This window comes from Chiloscyllium plagiosum, unplaced genomic scaffold (assembly GCF_037043375.1).
Source record: "Chiloscyllium plagiosum isolate Xiang-an unplaced genomic scaffold, Cpla_swu_hap1 HiC_scaffold_3, whole genome shotgun sequence".
NCBI lineage: Eukaryota > Metazoa > Chordata > Chondrichthyes > Orectolobiformes > Hemiscylliidae > Chiloscyllium > Chiloscyllium plagiosum.
In genome coordinates this window covers 99,889,565-99,912,515 of record NW_028270141.1, presented here as the reverse complement: position 1 = coordinate 99,912,515, position 22,951 = coordinate 99,889,565, and the positions used below count along the sequence as shown (strand labels likewise).

The window sequence follows — 22,951 nt, the reverse complement described above, 5'->3', positions numbered from 1 at the left end:
ACCCCTTACCTAACAATACGGGAAATTTAGCATGGCCAATTCACCTGAACTGCACATCTTTGGACTGTGGGAGGAAACCGGAGCACCCGGAGGAAATCCACGCAGACACGGGGAGAACATATAAACTCCACACAGTCAGTCGCCTGAGGCGGGAATTGAACCCGGGTCTTTCTGGCGCTGTGAGGCAGCAGTGCTAACCACTGTGCCACCGTGCCGCCCACAAAGTTACTAAATACTGAAATGGAAGTGAATATATGAGCACTTCAAGTAAGTTTTAAAAACAAAAACCCATTAACGAATACACAAACTACTCTTTTCACTATTTTTCTGAAAAGGTACATCTATAAACCAATTCCTGTCAGAATGGTGTGGAGGCACATTTTCAATTTAGTTTTCTAAAACCAATAGAAGTGCAAACACAGTAGTTACAGAAACTATTATTTTATTGCATTTGTTTGTGCAAGTCATCAACTTGTCTCCAACAAATTTTGAGGAACATCTTTTGGAACTACAAAAGTTGGGTAAGTTGGGAAATGTAGAGAAAGTGGAAAACAAGGGTGCATTTTTCTTTCAAAATCAAGCAGGTTTTTCTGAGTCTTCACTCAAATGCCTTTCGTACGAGAAGCCAGCTTGTTGGCCAAATGTATTCACAAACACAAAATTCATTTAGTTCATTGTTTTGTATTGCAATTAGGCAGAAAAGTAGTACAAAGACCTGAACCACTAAGTATAGACTCTGCAGTAGAAAATAAATCAATTCAGAACATACCACTGGTAAAAGTAAATCAGCAAAAAAAAAAAATCACACTTGATTAGTGCGGCGATCATCATATTACAACTGAAAACCAATTTAGAATCTAAAAATATTAACTCAAAAGAATTTTTGTACACCCATCTATACAGATTAAAACAAAGCTAAAGAAAATGTAAAGATTTTTCCCCATTTTTAAATAATTTCTATATACATGGATGAATAGACGATACAGAAAAAATGAAAGTGAACAGAATATGCTGCTATACAATGATTACTGAACAAATGCTAAATGGCTTTTTTATACTTGTGGATGGATGAAGATTTTAAAAGCTTAGATCCAGCCTTTCATTTATCACAAAATGTACACCAGCTGGTTTTAAATTAACCTTTTTATATACTTATTTCCTGTAATGATCACCTCTGAATAAAGGACTCCCCCAAAGTATTTTAATCATAATTCTCAGGAGAGAAAAAAAACTGAATTCTAATCATATTTAGTATTGTCTGCAATAATTTTAGTACTCAAGGAGAAAGTGCAAGGTTTTACAGTCATGCTCTGTAGCAGCAAGATCTAAACATTAAATGGAGTTATGAGCTTCATTTGTGCAGTAAATTACCAAGGAGTTAAATTTAAAGACTCAATATCTCGTGCTTGAAAATCACAGAAGGAATGCCATGTCAAACTCCAGGTACAAATCCAGTTTCTTGCTCTGAAACAAGCACAAATTAAGACTCCATAAATCACTTTTAGTTAATCTCATGATCTGATATGGCAATTGAAAACTAGTCATATTTAACTTGTATCACGTAAATTTCAAGTGTCTTCTCATCAGATCATAATACCGTTTGAGACATTTAACTGGCATAACTAATGTGCCTCAAAGTTTCCTTGTGGTAAACAGCAACTGTTGTGCAACGGGTCCTTTATTAATTATTCACAGATTTGCCATTAGATTCAATTAATTACACACTATTTTTGATATTTTTCTATTAGGCCTGGTGTTAATAAAATTCTGAATTGGAGACAATAGAGAAGTATCTAAAATGGCATTTACGAGATTACAGAGAACTTGGCAGAACTCTCCATGCCATATTTAAACAATTGGTTTAAGTATCTAGCTATACGGCCTCATTACCAACTATGTTCAGCGCAACCAGGCTTATTCAAGTAATAGGTTTCTGAAAAGTGAAAGTACTGCGAGTTTTGAAGTACTGCCCTTCACCATCACAAATTTGTCATTCTCATTTGTCATATTATGTAGAAGAATGTCAATTTCCTGAAGGAATATGTTGGAAAAGCAGTTTATATACAATGCATACTAAGCATGATTAACCAGTGATCAGAGTTAACTAGATGTTCAGTTAGCAATGATGAATTCCTCTCTAACCACATCTCAAGTTCATATTTCCATTTTCAAAGTTGCAGCTAGTTTCTAGCTTTTTAAAAATTAGATGCTGGATTGCAAAATGGTGGCACTTCAATCCCTCATGATGTGAAACAAATGGAAATCCAGCTGCTGTGATTGTGCTTACTGAACACCATACTTTGTTATTCCTGCTCAATCTTCTTAAATCACCTCTGGGGGAAATAAAGAACAGAAATAAAATTAGAGTAAGTAGTTACATTTATGAAATAGAAATTCAAAATGTGGAAATCAGATAAGCACAAAAGGCTAAATGGGGACAAAGTATAAATTCAGTGTGCTGGAGCACCCTTCCAGAAAGTATAATTTGAACAAATTGTACATTCAATCCATCTTCTAGGTCTCACAATAGTTTTCTTGCAGCAATTTATTTCTCAACCCTGCAAAAGCACATGCTTAGAGTACCAGAAAGAGAGAGAACAAGATAAACTATTGCCTATTTCCACTGTAAAACCGAACATGCAGGAAAAGGTTCAACTTCTTTGTTTCTCTAGTGACAATCCAGCATTTGGCCTTTATCACCGTTTTGCTAACCAACTATTTCTAAATTTAAAGCTGCACGTTTGACTTCTCGGATGCCAAACCAAAACACTATCACGGATTCAAATCAATGCTAGATAGAAAATATAGATGCGTTTTGAGTGAAAACTGTTTCTAATATCCCAAAACTATGCCCTGTTCATTTATCACTATGTGCTTACTGGAACAACCACTTAAGTCAACATCAACCTGGATTTTTAAATTTTCATCTCATATCTCAGACTCCTTCAGCCTCATAAACCTCCATGAAATTGGCATTTTATACTTCAGTCATTTACAGATACCCGCTTCGCTATTCATTACTATGTCTTCAAGTGCTGGAACTTACTACTTTGCATTCACAACATTATTATTAAAAAACATATTAAACTTATATACACCAACAGAGTTAGCTACATACCTGTTGTTTGATGAGTTTGAATGCTTTCTACTTTGGTCAATAACTCCACAGATCCATTTTCCTCAAATGCAATAATGGGATTCACAGGAATGTCATCTTTACCCTGACAATTATCACTTCTAGTTTCTGTGGCTACTCTAGTAGCTTTTATCTCAAGTGAGAGATCAATAAAATCTTCAAAGTTTTCATTTTGCACAGAAACTCCATTCTCTCTTATGATTTTCTCGGCAGCAGGACTAAAGAATAATGTTTCAAAACAAAACAACAACAACAAAATAAGAGTCAGCCAAGTAAATATTATATAGGTTTGGATACCAAGATTAAGCAATATTTTCGGAAGTAAGCTGTGATTATAACTTTATTAGCAACAATATATTTTAGAGTTTAATCTGCCAAAAAAAAAAAGCTATTTCCCAAAACTATTTATTCTGTAAGATGAAAAAGTGTCATTGCTGGCTTCCTATTGCCAGTCCATTTTTTACACAAGACTCCAAATTTGAGCAGGGGATTGTTAGAGGTTAGCAAAACATTGCCATGTTAGATGAAGCTCAATTTATATCAATTGTACACCACTCATGGATAAGGAGAATAGACCACACAAACATCATGCTGCAACATAATTCAAACTTTTAAAAAAAGGATCAGCAACAAATGACTTTTACAAATGTAGTGTTACAGATTGCATTGTTCTACTCAGATTTTAACTAGAATTTTACCATAAATGTCTCAACTTAAATTGCTAATCGACATTGGTTACGGATTTGAGGTTTCCCTGTTTTTGGCAAAAAATAGGTTGCCAGGAGTGGCTACAATATTCCAATTATTTAATGTTTCATTAAATTTTTTGCTATAGTATCCTAATCACCAAATATATGCAGAAGAGTGCAGAAAGTAAACCAGAATAAGTAACAGTGGTAAAAAGTCAAAGCTTAAGGCTTTTTATCTGAATGCACGCAGCATTTATAACAAAATAAATGAATTAGCCTTTTATTGTCATGTGCATTCAAGTACGGAAGTACATGAGCAGTCTATGAGAAGACAAACAGCTTATGAAGCCTTGGAGTATCTTTTTTAAACAACACACTGAGGAATCTACAAAAAAACGGACAGATAACCAGGTTTGACCTACAGAGAATGAAACCTGAAAGCAACACCACCCTCAGATTCTATGGACTACCTAAAGTGCACAAACCAAACATCCCACTCAGACCCATAGTATCACTACCAGGGACACCATCACACAAACTGGCCAAAGAACTACAGCAGAAATTGAAACACCTGATCAGTGGATCCAGACACTCTACAGTCAACACAGGAATTCTTGGACATTATCAGAAATATACACATAGACAAGGAAGAAACTATGGTCTCATTCGATGTAACGGCACTGTTCACCTCTATCGACAAAACTCTAGCCAGAGAAACAATAGCCAACCTGCTGGACATACAGAACAGACAACAAGACGGGGAACAGACAACTAAGACTGCATACTCAAACTACTGGACCTGTGCCTCACAACACACTTCACATTCAACAACCAAATATATGAACAAATCAATGGCACACCCATGGGCTCACCCATCTCTGGGCTCATAGCAGAAGCGGTAATGCAAAGGTTAGAACAACAGTCTTACCGCAAATTCAACCCAAACTCTGGGTCAGATATGTGAATGACACCTTTGTAATCATTAAAAACACAGAAATAGAGAACACACACCGGATCATCAACGCCACACTCACAGGAATCCGATTCACTAGAGAGGAAGAAAAGGACAACCAACTCCCATTCCTAGACGTGATGGTACAGAGAACACCGAACGGAAAATTCACCAAAGGTATACAGGAAAGCGCCACACACACAGTCCTAAACTACGAAAGCAACCACCCCAACACACAAAAGAAGTTGCATCAAGACACTGCTCAAAAGGGCCACAACACACTGCAGTACACCAGAACTACAAAAAGAGGAAGAAGAACATCTATACAATGTATTCTCCAAAAACGGATACCCCCGCAATTTCATCAACAGATGCCTAAGGGAATGACAACGGAATGAGGGCATGCCACAACCCAAAGGACTAGCCACACTACCATACATCAAAAACATTTCTGAACTGACAGCTAGACTACTACAAGCACTAGGACTCATAACAGCACACAAACCAACAGCCACTCTCAGACAACAACTCACCAGGACGAAGGACCCGATACCCAGCATGAGCAAAACCAATGTAGATACACAATCCCATGCAAGGACTGCACAAAACACTACATAGGACAAACAGGAAGACAGCTAACGATCCGCATCCATGAACACCAACTAGCCACAGAACGACATGACCAGCTATCCTTAGTAGCCACACACGCAGACGACAAGCAACATGAATTCGACTGGGATAACATTACTATTATAGGACAAGCCAAACAGAGAACAGCCAGGGAATTCCTAGAGGCATGGCACTCATCCACAGATTCAATCAATAAGCACATCAACCTGGATCCAATATACCGGCCACTGCAGCGGACAGCTGGAACTGACAACCGGAAGCGGCAGGTACAAATCACTATAAATGCTGGAGGAAACATCACAGAAGCGCTTCACAAGAGGCTCCCAAGCACTGAGGATGTCACCTAGACAGGGGACGAAACGTCTGCAACACTAATTCCCAGCTCCCAGCGAACAGAACCACAACGAGCTTCCGAGCTACAAATCTTCTCACAAACCTATCTTTAAAAGCTGGAACAACAAAAGCAGCCTGAATGAGTGCAGCCAAGTTACCATCCATAGAACCAGGGATTTTTAGCTTTTCAGCAGCAGTTGTTGCTGGGGCCTTGAAGAAGCTAAAGCTATGTTTCCCCCTCTCAATTATAGCCAAAAGCTGGGGATTCTCTTCCTGTGCATGCAAGACAAATGTGTTTTCTGAATTTGCCTTTTGCAAAGTGTGTTTATCGGATATCAATACATTGGAACCCAACAGAATAATAAATACAGGAACTATTACAAATTAAGTTTCCAATATTATTCAAGTTCTTCTCTCTGTTGCATTTTAACTATAGTGTTTGAATAAACTATGTTTTGCTCAACATTGAGTAATTTGACCAATCAAATGCAGCACCTGACATTTACCTTTAAAGTAAGAAAAAGGTTAGGGTATGGGCTACCTTCTTAATATATGTTGAGGGGGTCTGGTCTGGTCCATAACATACTCTCAAATCAATTTTGAATCCAGTTGGCAAGGTCTCCCTGAATCCCATGTATTCTAACTTTACTAAATCATCTTACCATGTAGAACCTTGTTAAAGGCTTTACTAAAGTCCATGTAAACAACATGTACTATTCTGCCCTCATCTATCTTCTTGGTCACATCAATGAAGTTTGAAAGGCAAGCTCCCACTCATGAAACCATGCTGATTATCCAGAATCAGTAATTGCCTCTCTCTCAGAATCCCCTCCAATATGAAATATTGACATGAAATATTAGTTTAGTCTCTCTCCCATCTCCAGTGGTTCCATGACCTTGCTGATCCTACCGCATCCAGTGAATGGTAGTAGAAAATTAAACAACTCACTGAGGAGGCGGCGCCAGAAAATCCCCATCTTCAATGATGGAACAGTCCAGCACATCAGTGCAAAAGCTAAGGCTGAAGTGTTCGCAGTAATCTTCAGGTACAGATGACAAGTAGAGACACCAAAATGAAGTCATTTTGTTACAACCATGCAAACTGTTGTTGAGGCCACTCAGAGTAGTGTATAGCTTTGCACTCCATAGTTAAGGAAGGATATACTAGCACTGGAGACAGTTCAGAAGAGATTCACTAGGCAGACTCCTGTCATGAAAGGGTTGACTTATCAAGAACAGAAACAGTTTAGACTTTTATTCATTGGGCTTTAGAAGGAGGGTGAAACAGACAACTTTCTAATGGTGAGATGTTGAGATTATGCTTCCACAAGTGAAGGTATTTCAAATTAAGGAACATTATCTCCTTATTCTGTAACACTAAAAACTGAGATGTCTGGAATGGTCGATCTTACAGAATTGAGATGTGCGATCACTGACAGTATTTAAAGGAGGTAGATTTTTGAAATATATACAGAAATAGAGGCTACAATGAACTACCATAAAAGCAATGTAGTGGAGTCTCAACTACTCTCTAAACAACTAAGGATGGGCAATCAATCTATCCAAATATGGCCAAAGATGCCAAACCCCATGAATGGATAAAAGAAAAGAACTGAGGGCTGGGGTAGAGTAGCTGTTATCTTGTTAATTGGCAGGCTAGGCTTGAGGGGCCTAATGGCCTATTCCTGTTTTCATGTTGTTAAAATAAGCCCTTTTGAAATGCTGCAAAACTGATAATTCATATCAGAGAGCTGAATTACAAATAAACATGAATATTTCAGCCCCGTAAATGATGTAATAAAGATTTAAAGATAGCAGATGGGACTCTATTTCCAACATAAGATGTGATAGTGGCACAAAAGAAACAAGCTCAAAATAGATCAATAAATGGAGTGGAACTTTGGATGGGGAAGTCTAAATGAAATGCAGATGTCATTTGAATTCTACCAAAAGATCTACACCATTCTACACCAGATCTAACTAACAAAAATCGCTAGCTGTGATCAATTAATAACTTAATTGTTGTTGTATCATGCAGTTGAGAGGATGGCAGGAGGTAAAACAACAAGAGGCATTTCTCCCCCTTGTCTTGAAATTCTATGACTATTACAGGATGCAAGACTAAAATTGATCAAATTACTTTAGTAAGCTTACCTTGTATTCAATAGCATTTGCATTGCACTTGCTAATATTTCTTAATTTATTTTCAACTAATCTAGATTAGCACTCAAGTATCAAAAGAATTGTTAACTAAATTAACACCACTCTTACCATGTTTTATCTATTTGAGAATGGTCTACAAATTCCACCTTATTGTCCACATTTTTAATTACTGTCTCTTGATCCACCATTTCTTCTGGGACTTTTGGCATTGCTTCTGTTAAGTTAGGATTCTGGCTGGATGCTGAAATATAAATACTTATTTCTGCATCTATTTTTTGAAAACACTTGATAAAGTTTAACATTACGTCATTAAATCCATCACATAATATTTATTGGCTCCAACCATACTATAGTTACAGTAACTAACTCTACTATACTATGTAGTGTAGAATTCACAGAATGCCAAGAGAATGTTTGGCCTAAATAGACAGTGCCAGAGTTTATGTTGCAGAATAGCCTTCTCCCTACTTTATCTAATACCGAACATATTACTTTCTCCGTCTGGCTTACTCATAATGCAGTGACGTTTGTTTGTCCAAGCTACTCCTTGCAATTGTAAGCTCTATATTCTAATGACTCTTTGAGGGAAAGAAGTTTCCCATAACTTTTCAATTGGATTTAACGGTAGTTCTTATATTCATGGTCCTTAATTTTGATTTCTCTCACTAACGGAAAAATATAGTCTGCATCTTCCGTTTGGAGGGGAGATCAGTGAAGGTTCACAAAATTGATTCCTGCCAAAAAGGTCTCTCCTCAATGTAGAGTTTTGAGTAGGATGGACTTATCTGCTGAAATTTAAATGAATGACAATTCAGTTCAATTAAACACATTTCTGTGAAGTCCAAAGTTAGTTTGTTGGAGCACAGCAAAGCCAAATGCATAACAAGGTAAGTGGGGAATTTTAAGAATCTCTCAAACACAGATGTAAGTAGTTGATTCTATGGCTAGTTAGAACTGGTTGCTAACTCAACTCACTAAAATTTCTGGTTACCCAGAAGTACTGGCTTATTTGAATGCAGCATGGTTGAGTGCTTACATCTGGTCAGGGAAGGAGGCAGGGAGAGACAGATAGACATGCTGTTTTAGTCTGTCACAAAAAATAAACAGTGGTTCAAGAAAGGGACAGAAGCGTTGATTGAGTAGGTTAGAGTGTATTTTAATATTTTCCTCCCGGCTTTTCTAAACTGGGACAGCATTTTGATGGTGCAGAAGGAAGAAATATTATATAAATTCATGTTAACTACTTAAACTACATTAAAAAAGCAACTGATAATTTTGAGTAATTTTTTAATTGACACCTAATTACTCAAATGAAACAATAAAAATAGCAGGGCAGGGTTTATTGTATTGCCAGCATATGGAGACTGGTGGACTCCTATGTGATCTATGGTAACCACATATGCAAAGAGTTTCTGCAACAGAGTGACAGTGGAGTGCTGATAATGTCAGTGGGCTAGTAATACAAACACGAACCAATCCTTGGGTTCAAATCCCACTACCACAGCTGACAATCAAACACTAGCTGGTGTGCTGAATTCTCCCTTAGAGACAACACAGTGCCTCACAGCACTACAGATGCATTCAAATTCAGTCCTTATGAACTTGCAGATTCTCTCCACGTCTGCGCGGGTTTCTACCAGTTTCCTATCACAGTGACAAGGGTCAGGTTGGTGGGGCTGAGTCTGGTTGGGATGCTATTCAGAGGGATAGCGCCGACTTGGGTAAAATGGCTTCTTTTCCACACTGTAGGGATTCTATGAATTTAATGACTTTGAGGAACCCACCCTGAGAAATTAAAGTTTCAATGGAGCCAGGAAGGGTCCTTTCAAAAAAGAAATACTAGATGAGACAGAAAACAAAGATCAAGTACTAAAGGAATTGGAGATCAAAGCTTTAATCACTCAGTGGGGAGAAAACAATTCACAGAAATTAGATTTTGGGTCCAAATTGTACAATTTGGGTTTCATGGGTCCTGATCTAAAATAAAAGGAGTGCTAGCTAGACAGACTCCTGAGATACACAGAACTATTTCTGAAGATCTGATACTGGTGGCAAAAGTTACAAATGCAAGTCCACTTGGATAGATACCAGCATCCAACTATTAAATCTATATTTATGCATCACACATGGATGCTTTTCAGGTATAACTGGACATTGGCAACAGGTTTGAGGACTTTCAGATATATTTACTAATTTAAAAGTCACTAAGTCCTACTTCTTGATGATCAGCGAGTATGTAAATGCTTTTTGAATCTGTGCCACGGGTATAGTGCAAGTATGTTATTATGGTATCATTCACCTTTTGATAACTACTAACCTGAAATTTTTAGCCAGTTTCCTACTCATTTGGGTTGCCAGGCTATTAAAGCCTTCAGAATAGATTAAGCATGGTGGCACTTAGTTCGCTCAAATCCAGAAGTTAAAAACCATTCTGTTCTAGACTACAGTCTAAACTCGAAGTGAAGGGCCAAAGTTCAATTGCATAGTTCAATATCCACACAGCTCTGTATTATTATTTAAAAGTTACCTTCATCGAGAGATGCTAATTTATGTACTTCTCCATTTCTCTGCTCGGTTAGACTTACACGATTATCCTTCTGTGAAAGAAAGTGCATATGAATTAATGCTAAAATGGTACATATACCAGGATATTTTGAATAATTCATAAGTTCTGGATACCTTTTCAGAAGTGTCAGATTTTCTTGTTCTTTGCATGATTTGCTCAAGCCTCTAGAAGATACAAATTCAGTCAATATGGAAAGTGAATTACCAAATGTATTAAATTCCAACATTTTGCTCATGATAAGCACTAAGCAAAATCAACATTTTGCACAACGGACACCACAAAAAATTACCGCCCAGAAAGCCTCACTATTCAGCAATCACTGAATATTTTCTGGAAGTATCTATTGACCCTTTTTAAAAATTCCCTTTCCTTATATAAATAGTTATGTAAATAGTTGCTTGATACTTCAGAACTTAAACATTGCGGGGAACAAAAAAGCAACTACTTTTGTTCTAAGAATCACAATTGTCACAGCACAGAAGGGTAGCCATTTGGCTTATCATGCTCGCAATGGTTCTATTACACAGTGCTAATCTCCTGCCTTTCCTCCATATTCCTTTACACTCTTTCTAGCCAAATAATCATCCAATGCCCTCTTGAATGACGCAAAGATGACAAGGCCTTTGAGATTTAAACTCACGTTAAACCCTTGTTTAAAAGGCCAGTGCTCTAATCCCTGAGCTATGGAACCACATAAAAGAACTTAGATAAAAGAAACGAAACTTGGGAAGGGGATTAGAGGGGGAGAACCACAATTTATATAACATGAGAAGAGCTTGCAGATTGGCTGAAGCCTCACTGGTATGCAACAGAAAGCGCTGACTATCATCCTTAGGTAGTTGTAAAAACTCAGACAATGCAGGCAGATCCTGATTCCCAATGGTAAAACCCTGGCCAATGTAGTAAAGATAGGTGGTTGCCATGATCCTGTGCTCAGTGAAAAAGATGCAAAGTATAGACAAACTCCTTTTTCTTACATGGGACAGGGTCCTGCATATAGATTGTAGCATGCACCTGCATTATATGGAGACCCCAAATGATAATCTTAAAGTAGCTTCTGGTGTAATTTTTGACAGTCAGGATTATTTAATAAATGTTGCCTAATATCATAACATCTAAAGTTGGACATAGTGTTCTGAGGCTTGCAAGCATGGGCTGCTTGAACAAAAGTATCAGGATACCCACTGGAATAAAATCAAAAATTTGTTACATAATACAATTTGCCAGCAGTGGGAATCTATGACCTATATAGTTGGCATCTCACTGGCACAGCTCATGTTATATTGCCCATTTGGGTAATAGACACACTTGCGCTAACTTTGTTTTTTCTGCATGGCCCTCCAAGATCAGTTTGCAGGAATGACTTCTAATATTAGAAGACAGTGCAGGGATAACATCAGCAACATTCTGTTAGTGGAGAAAATATAGGTTCTTGTGTTATCTGTGAAGTAGACATGTGAGATCCAGCTTCACCTTTAAAATGTTTGAGACATCTACTCTTTTTCAAGTTAATCTGAGGTAGAGTGGACATTGTTCAGGGGCAAACATGATGGGCATACCCCCTTTCACGAATTTACATGATAGCTGTCCTGATCATTGCGCACAGGTTATCATGCAGGTGCTTTCTTTCCAAGTTTGGTTTCTTGGTGTCAGTCCTGATAAATGGTTATCCAATATCCATTACTGATTCAACCACCAGTGGAAGTAATCCTTTTAGTTTCTCAGAAAATTCAAGCTTTTTGAAATCATTGTTTTAAACCTTGCCTTTCCTCGCAAAAATACTCTCCATTATTCAACATGTTGTCTTAAAAACATCTAATTTCAAACAGAATTTAATACATCAATATTGCTTCAACAGCTCTATCACCTTTTAAAGAATGGCCAGAAAAGCACTATTTTAGCCAATGTTTGAATAAATTAAATGCCCAAATGTATAAAATCTAGAATTCTTTTTTATGGCCTTACCTAATTGATACTCCACCTTGATTGGGATTAAAAAGCTAACCAATATTATGCAGGGCCTTCACCCCTACGCTCTGGATATCTCCCAGAAATAGAGAAATCTGCCTGAGCACACTGAATATGCTGCACTTAGTACAACTGCTGTCATTTCAAGGAAACTGGATGTAACAAAACACTCCTCCCCTGCACACCATTATGTACAATTATTACTAAAAATATATTGAAATATACACAATGGCTCCATCTACACATCTAGAAAGCTAAGAATGTTCAAAAGTCTGCAATCCTTTTTACTGTACCTGACCTTGAAAATACAGTATTTGACATTTCTGGAAACTGAACCACATCTCACAGTCAGCTACTCAACAAAACTTTCTATATATTCCTGCAATTATCCAATTATACACACCATTCAATAGAGGGGGAAAAAGTGAGGCATCTGTGCAATATTTTATCATATTGTCAATCATTACTCATCTACCACTTCACAAACATTCCCCCCCCCAGAGTGCCAAATTTTGAAACACTAAAATGGAGATGACACCAGATGCTAACTGAAACAACACAGCAGGATAGTAACAGCTAATATTTGATCATTAAAGCTCATACATTAAAGATAAACATATATCATACATATATGCGTAGAACAATTAGCTCTGGAACTTGCTACACAAGGGTACCTTCATAGTGTAAGCCCTCCACCAACTCTCCAAGTGCAGCATGACCAGTCTTCCCAGCATGCTGATCTTCCAATCAGGTTCATGTGATGTTGTCACACGTGGGGTAATTTGAAGGTACTCTCTCCTCCCAAGTAAGTACAGGCAGAGACAAGACAAAAGCAGGTCTTGCTCATGGGAGGAACCTATATTGCCTGTGCTCATTCTCTCCCCTCCTTGTGATCGAGGGCTAAAACAAAAGAATTGGCCTAGCAATCATGGTTTGGGAATCCATGAACTAGTCCATACAAAATTGATGACATTTCTTGTTACGCACACAGTCTTGTACACAGAACAAAGCCATATCATTCTAAATGGGATCCATAGTTTACCCAAGTTAGGTTATTCCAGCCAGGGAGAGAATAAATTTTCTTCACCAATGCAAGTGACAGGAGGGGAAAACAAAAACAAAAAACACTATTAAATTAGGGCTACTTGAGTAACTCTTGTTGTAAACCATGTGAACGGATATTAGGTACGACCATTCAAATTCTTGTTGGTATTCCTCTTTAGGTTAAAGAAAACTGGCCATTTCTTTAAGTCAAGGGGTGACCAGCAAATGCACTAAAACCCATCATCGTGACAGAACATTCAAGGCAACATAGAAGTGAGCAAAAAAGACATTCCCTAAAACGGGCACATTACCTTTTTCCTTTCCATTCGTTCTTGTTCTTCTTTTTGAAAGTGTTTTTCACGTTCTATTCGCAACCTCTCAGCTTCTTCTCTGGCACGAGCATCATCTTCTTTCTGAAAACATTGTAATGAACCAGATTTATCACTTGAACAACCACAATCAGCAAACTCAGTGCTGTAAACTCTCAGCTTGTCCACAAGAACCAACAAAAGTAACGCACAAGATGTAAAACAAAAAGACAACAATGTTAGGAATGATTAAATGAGCTAATTAAACACAATTGTACAAAACAGTCTAAGTCAACCAGTAACAATAAGTGCTCTTTCAACGATCCAAACAGACATGGAAACTAGGCACGTGAACTTTATTATGTCCATTTGATTTCCAGTTTAACACCAAATTAAAGCCCTGATTTTTGCTCCAGATGAAACCATGAAGATTGGAAGTGCTGTCTCTAAACTCGTCTTTTGTGATTTTCACAGGGGTGAGTTTGGGGACAGCACAGGCTTCCTGGTTAATGGAGACAGCTGATCATTTAAACATCAGCTATTTAAATCCCATTACCAATGGTCACGAAAGTATCAGATCAAACCAATGTCCTTCAGGAGATGAAATCTGCTGTCACTACCTGTTTTGGCCTGCATGTGCCTGACTCCACATCCACAGAAATGTGGTTAACTCAAATTTCAAGACTGAGGCCCCAAGCTTTATTGAAAATTTATCAGAATCTTTCATGTAACTAGTAGGAGAAGGGGGAAACCAGTAAATGTATTATACAGTACTTGGATTACCAATAAAAACTTATTTGATAAGGTAGCATAAGACTATCTAATAAGTCTAGAGCACAAGATGTTGAGAGTAGTATGTCTGGATGGACAGAGGATTTATAACTCAGAAGTCAAAGTTGGGCTAAGGGGGAATATTTCAAGGGTGGAAATTATAACTAGTGGTATGCCACGGGGATCAGTGCTGGAAAAATAATTATTTATAATGTATGCTATGACTTGGATGAGAGAAGTGAACATATTGTAGCCAATGTGCAGATGACAATGTGCAGAGGAAAGTGGTGAGGATGACGGTCTACAGTGATATAATTTGGAAATGCCGGTGTTGGACTGGGGTGTACAAAGTTAAAAATCACAACACCAGGTTATAGTTCAACAGGTTTAATTGGAAGCACACTAGCTTTCGGAGCAACGCTCCTTCACCTGATGAAGGAGCGTCGCTCCGAAAGCTAATGTGCTTCCAATTAAACCTGTTGGACTATAACCTGGTGTTGTGTGATTTTTAACTTTGTATAGTGATATAGATGGTTTAGCGAATATAATGCGGGGAAAACATGAGTTTATGCAATTTGGCAGAAGGGATGGTGTGAATATTATTTAAATGAAGAAAGCCAGCAGAAAGCTACAACACTGAGGAATGGGGTTGGGAGAGGTTTCCTCATGCGTGAATTACAGAAAGCTGGCATACAACTTCAGTCAGTAATATAGAAGGCAAATTGGAAGGTGGTCCTTTACTTCAAAAGGAATGGAGTATAAAAGTAAGGATATTTTGATAAAACTATACAAGTCACTAGTTAGACCATACCTAGATATATAAAAGTACTTTGGGAATGGAAGGCAGTACAGAGAAGGTTCACTAGGTTGATCTGAACATTGTGAAACTCTCCTCATAACAAAATCCCTCAATGTTGTATCTGAATTTATGGAATTTAGCACAAGGAGAGGAACTTTATTGAAACATATAAATGGGTTTAGGGGGCTTGACAGGTTGTTCCCCCTTGCAGAAGAGTACAGAACCAGAGGGCATTATCGTGGAGGAAGGGGTCACTCAATTAAGACAGATGACAAGGAATTTCTTCACAGAGGAGTGTTTCTCAGGAATTTTTTTTTTTAAAAACTGTAAACTGTGGAGGCTGGGTCGATAAGTACATTACATGTGAGACTGACACAATATAACCAGGTTCATGTGGAAAATCCTCCCTTGGTTTTACTATGAACATAGGTATCCTTATTTAACTTATACAGTCTAACTCTTACACTGGTATACAACTGTTTACTGAAACATATGCAGGGATTGCCAACCCTAAAGTAGCTGGAATAAAATTCTGCTGAATACAAGAAATTCATCACTTTTACACACCCTTAGTTATGACTGCACATTCTGTAATTCAAATTCCAACCTTCTTAATAATTAACCATACAACAAACCAACAGACAAAGTCCTAGGTATGTATCTTCATGTAGGCCCTATCTTGCCTATTCTGACTATCCTAGTATTGTTTGCTTCAACCCTATTGGTTTTCAAGGCCTTCCTGTATATTCTGCTGACCTCCGTCTTAGGATGTATAAGGGTTTTTGGAGAATTCTAAGCTCATAGTTTTACTGCGAACACAGAAATCCCTAGTTAACTCTTTCCAATCTAATTGACTCAAGGCTGAATGGCCTACTTTTGTAGAAATATAAGCAATATTGCATGACTAAATCTCAGTTGACTAGCGGTCTTTTGCAGTGGTTTGCCAACTCGTGATTATAGTATCAAACTATACCAAATATGTATGAAATATGCTCTAGGAAATAGTTGTCCACAATTTTCATGACAGCTCTACAGCAATTACCTGCATGCCATTGAATAATGGGAATGGCTACTAGAAGCCATCAAGGTAATGGCGGCCTTGAAACATTTTCTCTACAGGGTTGCTCCGAGCAACAGAAGAAAAAAATTTCTAAAATTTTCTCACTCAAAGCATAGCTGCATCATACTAGCCACAGATACCTAGCCTGCCTCAGATTCTCAATTATGTCTGTAAGGGAAACAGGCAATGCCATAAGACAACTCTATGCACCTACTATGCGGAAAGTCAGGAGGCATGGGGTAGAGGGAAATTTGGCCAGTTGAATAGAAAACTGGCTAACCGGTCGAAGTCAGAGAGTGGTGGTAGATGGTAAATTTTCAGCCTGGAGCCCAGTTACAAGTGGAGTTCCGCAGGGATCAGTTCTGGGTCCTCTGCTGTTTGTAATTTTTATTAATGACTTGGAAGAGGGAGTTGAAGGGTGGGTCAGTAAATTTGCAGATGATACGAAGATTGGAGGAGTTGTGGATAGTGAGGAGGGCTGTTGTCGGCTGCAAAGGGACTTAGATATGATACAGAGCTGGGCTGAGGAGTGGCAGATGGAGTTCAATCCTGCCAAGTGTGAGGTCGTCCATTTTGGAAAGACAAATAAGAATGTGGAATACAGGGTTAACGGTAGGGTTCTTAGTAAGGTGGAGGAGCAGAGGGATCTTGGGGTCTATGTTCATAGATCTTTGAAAGTTGCCACTCAGATGGATAGAGCTTGTAAGAAGGCCTATGGTGTATTAGCGTTCATTAGCAGAGGGATTGAATTCAAGAGTCGTGAAGTGATGTTACAGCTGTACAGGACTTTGGTTAGGCCACATTTGGAGTACTGTGTGCAGTTCTGGTCGCCTCACTTTAGGAAAGATATGGAAGCTTTGGAGAGGGTGCAGAGAAGATTTACCAGGATGTTGCCTGGAATGGAGAATAGGTCGTACAAGGATAGGTTGAGCGTGCTAGGCCTTTTCTCATTGGAACGAAGAAGGATGAGGGGTGACTTGATAGAGGTGTATAAGATGATCAGGGGAATAGATAGAGTAGACAATCAGAAACCTTTTCCCCGGGTACAGAGTGTTACAAGGGGACATAAATTTAAGGTGAAGGGTGGAAGGTATAGGGGAGATGTCAGGGGTAGGTTCTTTACCCAGAGAGTGGTGGGGGCATGGAATGCGCTGCCTGTGGGAGTGGTAGAGTCAGAAACATTGGCGAACTTTAAGTGGTAATTGGATAGGTACATGGATGGGTGCTTAGGCGAGGACAAATGTTCGGCACAACATCGTGGGCCGAAGGGCCTGTTCTGTGCTGTACTGTTCTATGTTCTATGTGCTACCATCTGACTGGATTACTCTAGTACAGGGCAAATCAGGTCCATAAAAATCTCAAACATCAATGAATAGTTTAGTCATGAACGTTGGTACAGATCAATGCCCTGGCAACTACCAGAATGTATTTTAGATTTTCAATAACAGTACTGTGGATCAAAGTAAACAACATGGTGAACAAGTTAATAATGAAACTTCAAATCTGACGGGTGACATAATGAAACACCGAGCCAACAGTGAAACAAAGCAAACCACTGATTCATTCAAGAAGAGGCTAGTGTCCGATTGGAGCACTGCTAGATTAGACATCAATATAGATGTCCTTTGTTTATTTTACAAAATCTTTACCCTGAAGTGTAGCTTGATGTGGGGTGTGGGTGTGTGTGGAGAGAATGGGTTTACAGTGGTATTCTTTGTTCAATCAATTCGTCACATTGTGAGGGGGGTTTGATATTATCACCACATCTTTATATTAGCACAGCTTTGCGGAGAACAGCAGCTTCTAGAATCCTTGTGGTATTGCGCACTCAAGTACCTCAATCACAGAATCAGAATTGTTAAAAGTGCAGGAGGCCATTTGACACGTCGTGCCTCTACCAGTTCTATTACCCAGCTCCAATTTCCTGCCTTTTCTCATAATCCTGCACACCACTTCTATCCAAGTAATCATCCAATGCTCTTAAATGCCTCAACTGAAACTGCCTCCACCAAAATTTCCAGGCAGTGGCGTACATACCCTAACAACTTAATGCCCGAATTCTTTTGCCCCTCATCAGCCTCATTTCTTTTGCGCATCACTTAAATCTATGTACCCTCAGTCTTAATTTTCAATTACGAGGGGGAACAGCCTCTGTCTATCTATCCAGCCCATTCATGATTTTAAAAACCTTTATCAAATCTCCTCTCATTGTTGTCCTTTAAAGAGAAGAACAGTCAAAACTTTTTCAATTTATCCTCTATTGAAGTTCCTCATTCCTAGAAATAATTATAAATTGCTTTTCTGCTTCTCTAATGCAGAAAATAATATACTGTACTGTTTAAAAAGATGATCTTTAATTTTAGTGCAAGTTCATGTCTTGCATAAGCCGTGGCTCCATGACAACTACCAAGACTTAAATGTTTGTCAAAATTTGAATATTTAATACATTAACTTCTCTTCAGATGTTAAATGTTTCTTTTAAATTTGTTAATGGAATTTAAGTGTCACTGGCTAGTCCAGCATTTACTGCCCATCTCTATAATTGTTATCAAGAGGAGCTGCCTGCACAAACCATTGCAGGTAAATGGATGGAGTAAGGATACCCGATGTGTTATGGAGTTCCAGGATTTTGATTCAATGACAGTGATATAGTCCCAAGTTAGGATGGTGAGAGACTTGGAAGTTTCAGGTAATAATGTTCTCCTACATCTGATACCCTTGTCTTTGTAAATGGTAGGGAAAAAAAACTAGTTCATAAAGTAGTAATAAACTAAACTAAACACTTACTTGCTTTTGCAAACGCTCTATTTCAAGTCTTTCTTTTTGAGCCTTTTCCTCCAGAAATTGTTGCTCCTCTTCAAGTTTTTGCTGTGCTTCTCGAAGTTTTCTCTCTTCCTCAAGTCTCCGAGCTGCTTCTTCTCGACGAGCTTTCTCTTCAGATTTTCGTCTGAAGATTTCTTCTTTCATTTGCCTAAATTTAACAGCAATCCATAAACATTTGTTTAGACATGTACAAAACAGAAGTGTTCCACTTTGGAGGCATTCCCTTTAGATCAGAGGTTCAAGTCTGCACTCATCTTAAAAACTCTAAATCATGTGATGTACTTTTAATTTTTTTTAAAAATAAATGAGTGCTGGAAAGGGAAACAAAAATGCTGGACACCCATGATACATACATAAAGGCCATCCGACTGATTATGTCATCCACATCCAGATGTCATACAGCTATGCATAACAGTGATCCATTCACTCAAGGATTCACTTAGTAGGTGTGGTAAAACTACCAAGATAAATTTAGAAAAATGGTCCGAGAAGTTCCTCAAACTCCCGCTAATCAAACAAAAGTTCCAGAAAACTACCTGCATCCCCAAAATCTTTCTACTTCCAGGTAAACGATAACTTTAAATTTCATTATCCTCTTGGAAACCTGCCCAATGTATAATCATTTATATTAGATATTATTGAAGTAATTGCAGCCATGACTGCAAAGGAAACCTTTCCAATATCTAACTTTCCTCCTTGGCCAAGCATTTCATACCATAAGACATTGGAGCTGAAGTAGGCCATTCAGCCCATTGAGTCTGCTCCACCTTTCAATGAAGTCATTGGATAATCATCAGCTCCACTTTGCCTTCCTCACTCTACCACCTTCCACCACCATCCTCCCCCCCCCCCCCCCCCCACCCAAGCTAAATTGCTGATAGAGCCCAGAGATGCGTAGTTAAGGTGGACTAGCCATGGGAAATGCACAATAACAGGGATGGGGTGGGTCTGGGTGGGATGCCCTTCAGAGGGCTGGTGTGGACTCGATGGGCTAAATTGCCTGCTTCCACACTGTAGGGATTCTATGATCCTCCTGGGCTGACCTTGACACATTCCTTTGTCTGCCCAACTAGGTTTTGTTTTTCCCCCCCCTCTCTCATTGAGCTCCATCTCCACCTATTGTTCAGACATTCCCCCCCATCCCCTCTCCAGCACACATGACATTGTCCGTACCACAAGCAGTTCTAAGGGCTCAATAAACCAGAAACCTGAACTACTTTCAGTGTTGCCAGACCTGCTGAGCTTTTCCAGCAATTTCTGCTTTTGTTTTAGATTTACATATCCAAAGTTCTTTAGTTTTTGTTTAGCGTCAGCAGATTAATTGCTCCTGCAAAGAACCAACATGTACAATGGGTTGAATTGCCTCTTTTTGTAGTACAACCATTCTGCTTCCATGAAATCAGAAGTAAAAAGTCTTCACTAGGATATGTTTCAGGGACTCATTAAGTCACTATGTTACATCAAGATTTGCAGCATGGGCTTTCTGTCAAATTGTTTTTGCATCAGTCACAATGGAACCTATTTTGACACAAATATTTCAAGAAAAATGTTAATTGAAGATTCACCGAACAGTCTGTCACAGCTATCATTATGATAACCAAGTCATTAAATGGTAATTTTGACAATTCAACCTTAGAACTTGTCGTGTCCTGGTCGTACTAATTGTTTTCTCAATTCAATAACTGCACAGGAGTAAACGCAGCGTGATGGGCAGAATGCAACTTTACCTCTCATTATCTCCAACCCCCCACCCTCCCAAACATAGGTACCTTTCTTTCTCCTCTTGTTCTCTTTTCTCCTCTTCTTCCCGATCCCTCTGTTCCCGTGCTATTCGCCGTTTCTCAGCCAGAAGTCTCGTAGCTTCTGCTGGATCAGTAGTACCTGCTGTGGTTTTACCAGGAGTAGACGACAGTATGACTTGAACAGTTTCTATGTATATAGAAAAATAAGTATTGGAATTTAGGTGTGCTATTTAAATGTAAACAGTGAATAGTTTCATGTACCCCATGATTCTTAAAAGAGAACACTAAAAGGGAGGGTTTAAACTAGATTGGCAGGGGGATGGGAACCTGAGCTATAGGTCAAATGATGGAGTAGGTCGAGAACAGCCAGATACAGCATGCAGAGAGTTTGTTAGAGAGGGTAGGCACTTGATAGGGCAAAGGCATGGTCAGTGTGATGGACTGAAGTATGCCTATTTTAATGCAAAAAGTATCAGGAATAAGGGTGATGAACTCATGGCACAGATCAGTACTTGGAACTATGATATTGTGGCCATTAGAGACTTGGATATTACAGGGGTAGGAATGGTTGGTGGATGTTCCAGGGTTTAAATGTTTCAAAAGGAACGGGGGGGGGGGTAAAAGAGGTTTGCTAATCAAGGATAGTATCACAGCTGCAGAAAGGGAGATAGTTAAGGAGGGTTTGTCTGCAGAGTATGTATGGATGGATATCAGAAACAAGGAAAGGAGCAATGAATCACTTTATTGGGAGTTTTCTACAGGCCACACAAAGCAACAGAGACAGGAAGGAGCAGATTGGGAGGCAGATTTTGGAAAGGTGCAGAAGTTACAGGGCTGTTGTCATGGATGACTTTAACTTCCCTAATATTGACTGGAACCTACTTAGGTCAAATAGTTTTGATGGAGCAGTTATTGTCAGCTGTACCCAGGAAGGGCTCCTGATGTAATATGTAGATAATCAAAACAGAAAGGAGGCAATATTGGATTTGGTGCTTGGCAATGAACCAAGCCAGGTGTTAAATCGCTCATTGGGAAACCATTTCGGTGACGGTGATCACAACTTCAACGACCTTTAATATACTCAAGGAGGATAGGAGCAGACCGTATTGTAAAGTTTTTAATGGGGAAGGCGGTCAGAGAATTACAATGCTGTTAGGCAAGAACTGGGGCACCTAAATTGGGAACAGATGCTCTCAGAAAAATGCACAACAGTAATGTGGAGATTGTTCACGAAGCACCTGCTGACAGTGCTGGACAGGTTTGTCCCAGAGGCAAGGAAGGGATGGTAGGTTGAAGGAACGTTGGGTGACAAGGGATATGGAACATCAAGTCAAGAGAAAGGAGGAAGTTTATTGCTGGTTGAGATGGCAAGGATCAGAAAGGGCTTTAGAGGATTACAAGGTAGCCTGGAAGGAACTGAAGAATGGACTTGAGTGTTCGAAGGGGGCATGAAAAAGTTTTAGCAGGTAGGATTAAGAAAACTTTGAGTTCTACACTTGTGAGGAACAAGAGAATGGCCAGAGTAAGGGCAGGGCCAATCAGGTATAGGGAGGGAACTTGCGCCTGAGTTGGAGGAATTAGGAGAGGTCCTAAATGAATAATTGCACATCCTGAATGAAGGTTGAAATCATATTTATTACCAAAAGTAAATTTAACAGTACATTTAGAAAATTTAAGAAAGATGTTCTCTGTATAGTATCGCTCATAGAAAACTGCTCTGTTGGCAGCAGACATTGGCACGTGCAGTACAGCACAAAGAACAGCGCTAGCATCATGCATGTACAGCACAGCAAGGTTACCAGCGCAGACACCAGTGCATGCGCAGAACAGCGCGGAGATTTCTGCTTGGACATTAGCGCATGAGCAGAACAAAGGGAGCAAAATGATCCCTGCTGGAATTGCATTATTGTGAACAGAGATAAATGGTCTAGAAAATACCATTCCTCAATTCTTCAACAACGTTATAG

At 38.9% G+C, this 22,951-nt stretch overlaps 1 protein-coding gene across 6 annotated transcripts in view; it reads right to left on the bottom strand.

Annotated features, from left to right (window-relative positions):
- Nucleotides 1-425: 425 nt before the first annotated feature.
- The window catches only part of map7b (microtubule-associated protein 7b), a 146,455-nt gene continuing 123,929 nt past the window's right edge, over nucleotides 426-22,951 (bottom strand). For all 6 annotated transcript variants that reach the window (XM_043685998.2, XM_043686012.2, XM_043685988.2 and 3 more), the window contains 8 exons: nucleotides 21,012-21,171; nucleotides 19,207-19,390; nucleotides 13,793-13,894; nucleotides 10,583-10,633; nucleotides 10,431-10,500; nucleotides 8,012-8,144; nucleotides 3,119-3,354; nucleotides 426-2,333 (listed from right to left, as the gene is read on the bottom strand). In XM_043685998.2, the coding sequence (XP_043541933.1) occupies nucleotides 2,323-2,333; nucleotides 3,119-3,354; nucleotides 8,012-8,144; nucleotides 10,431-10,500; nucleotides 10,583-10,633; nucleotides 13,793-13,894; nucleotides 19,207-19,390; nucleotides 21,012-21,171 (947 nt within the window). In that variant the 3' untranslated portion in view covers nucleotides 426-2,322. The remainder of the gene's footprint in view (nucleotides 2,334-3,118; nucleotides 3,355-8,011; nucleotides 8,145-10,430; nucleotides 10,501-10,582; nucleotides 10,634-13,792; nucleotides 13,895-19,206; nucleotides 19,391-21,011; nucleotides 21,172-22,951) is intronic.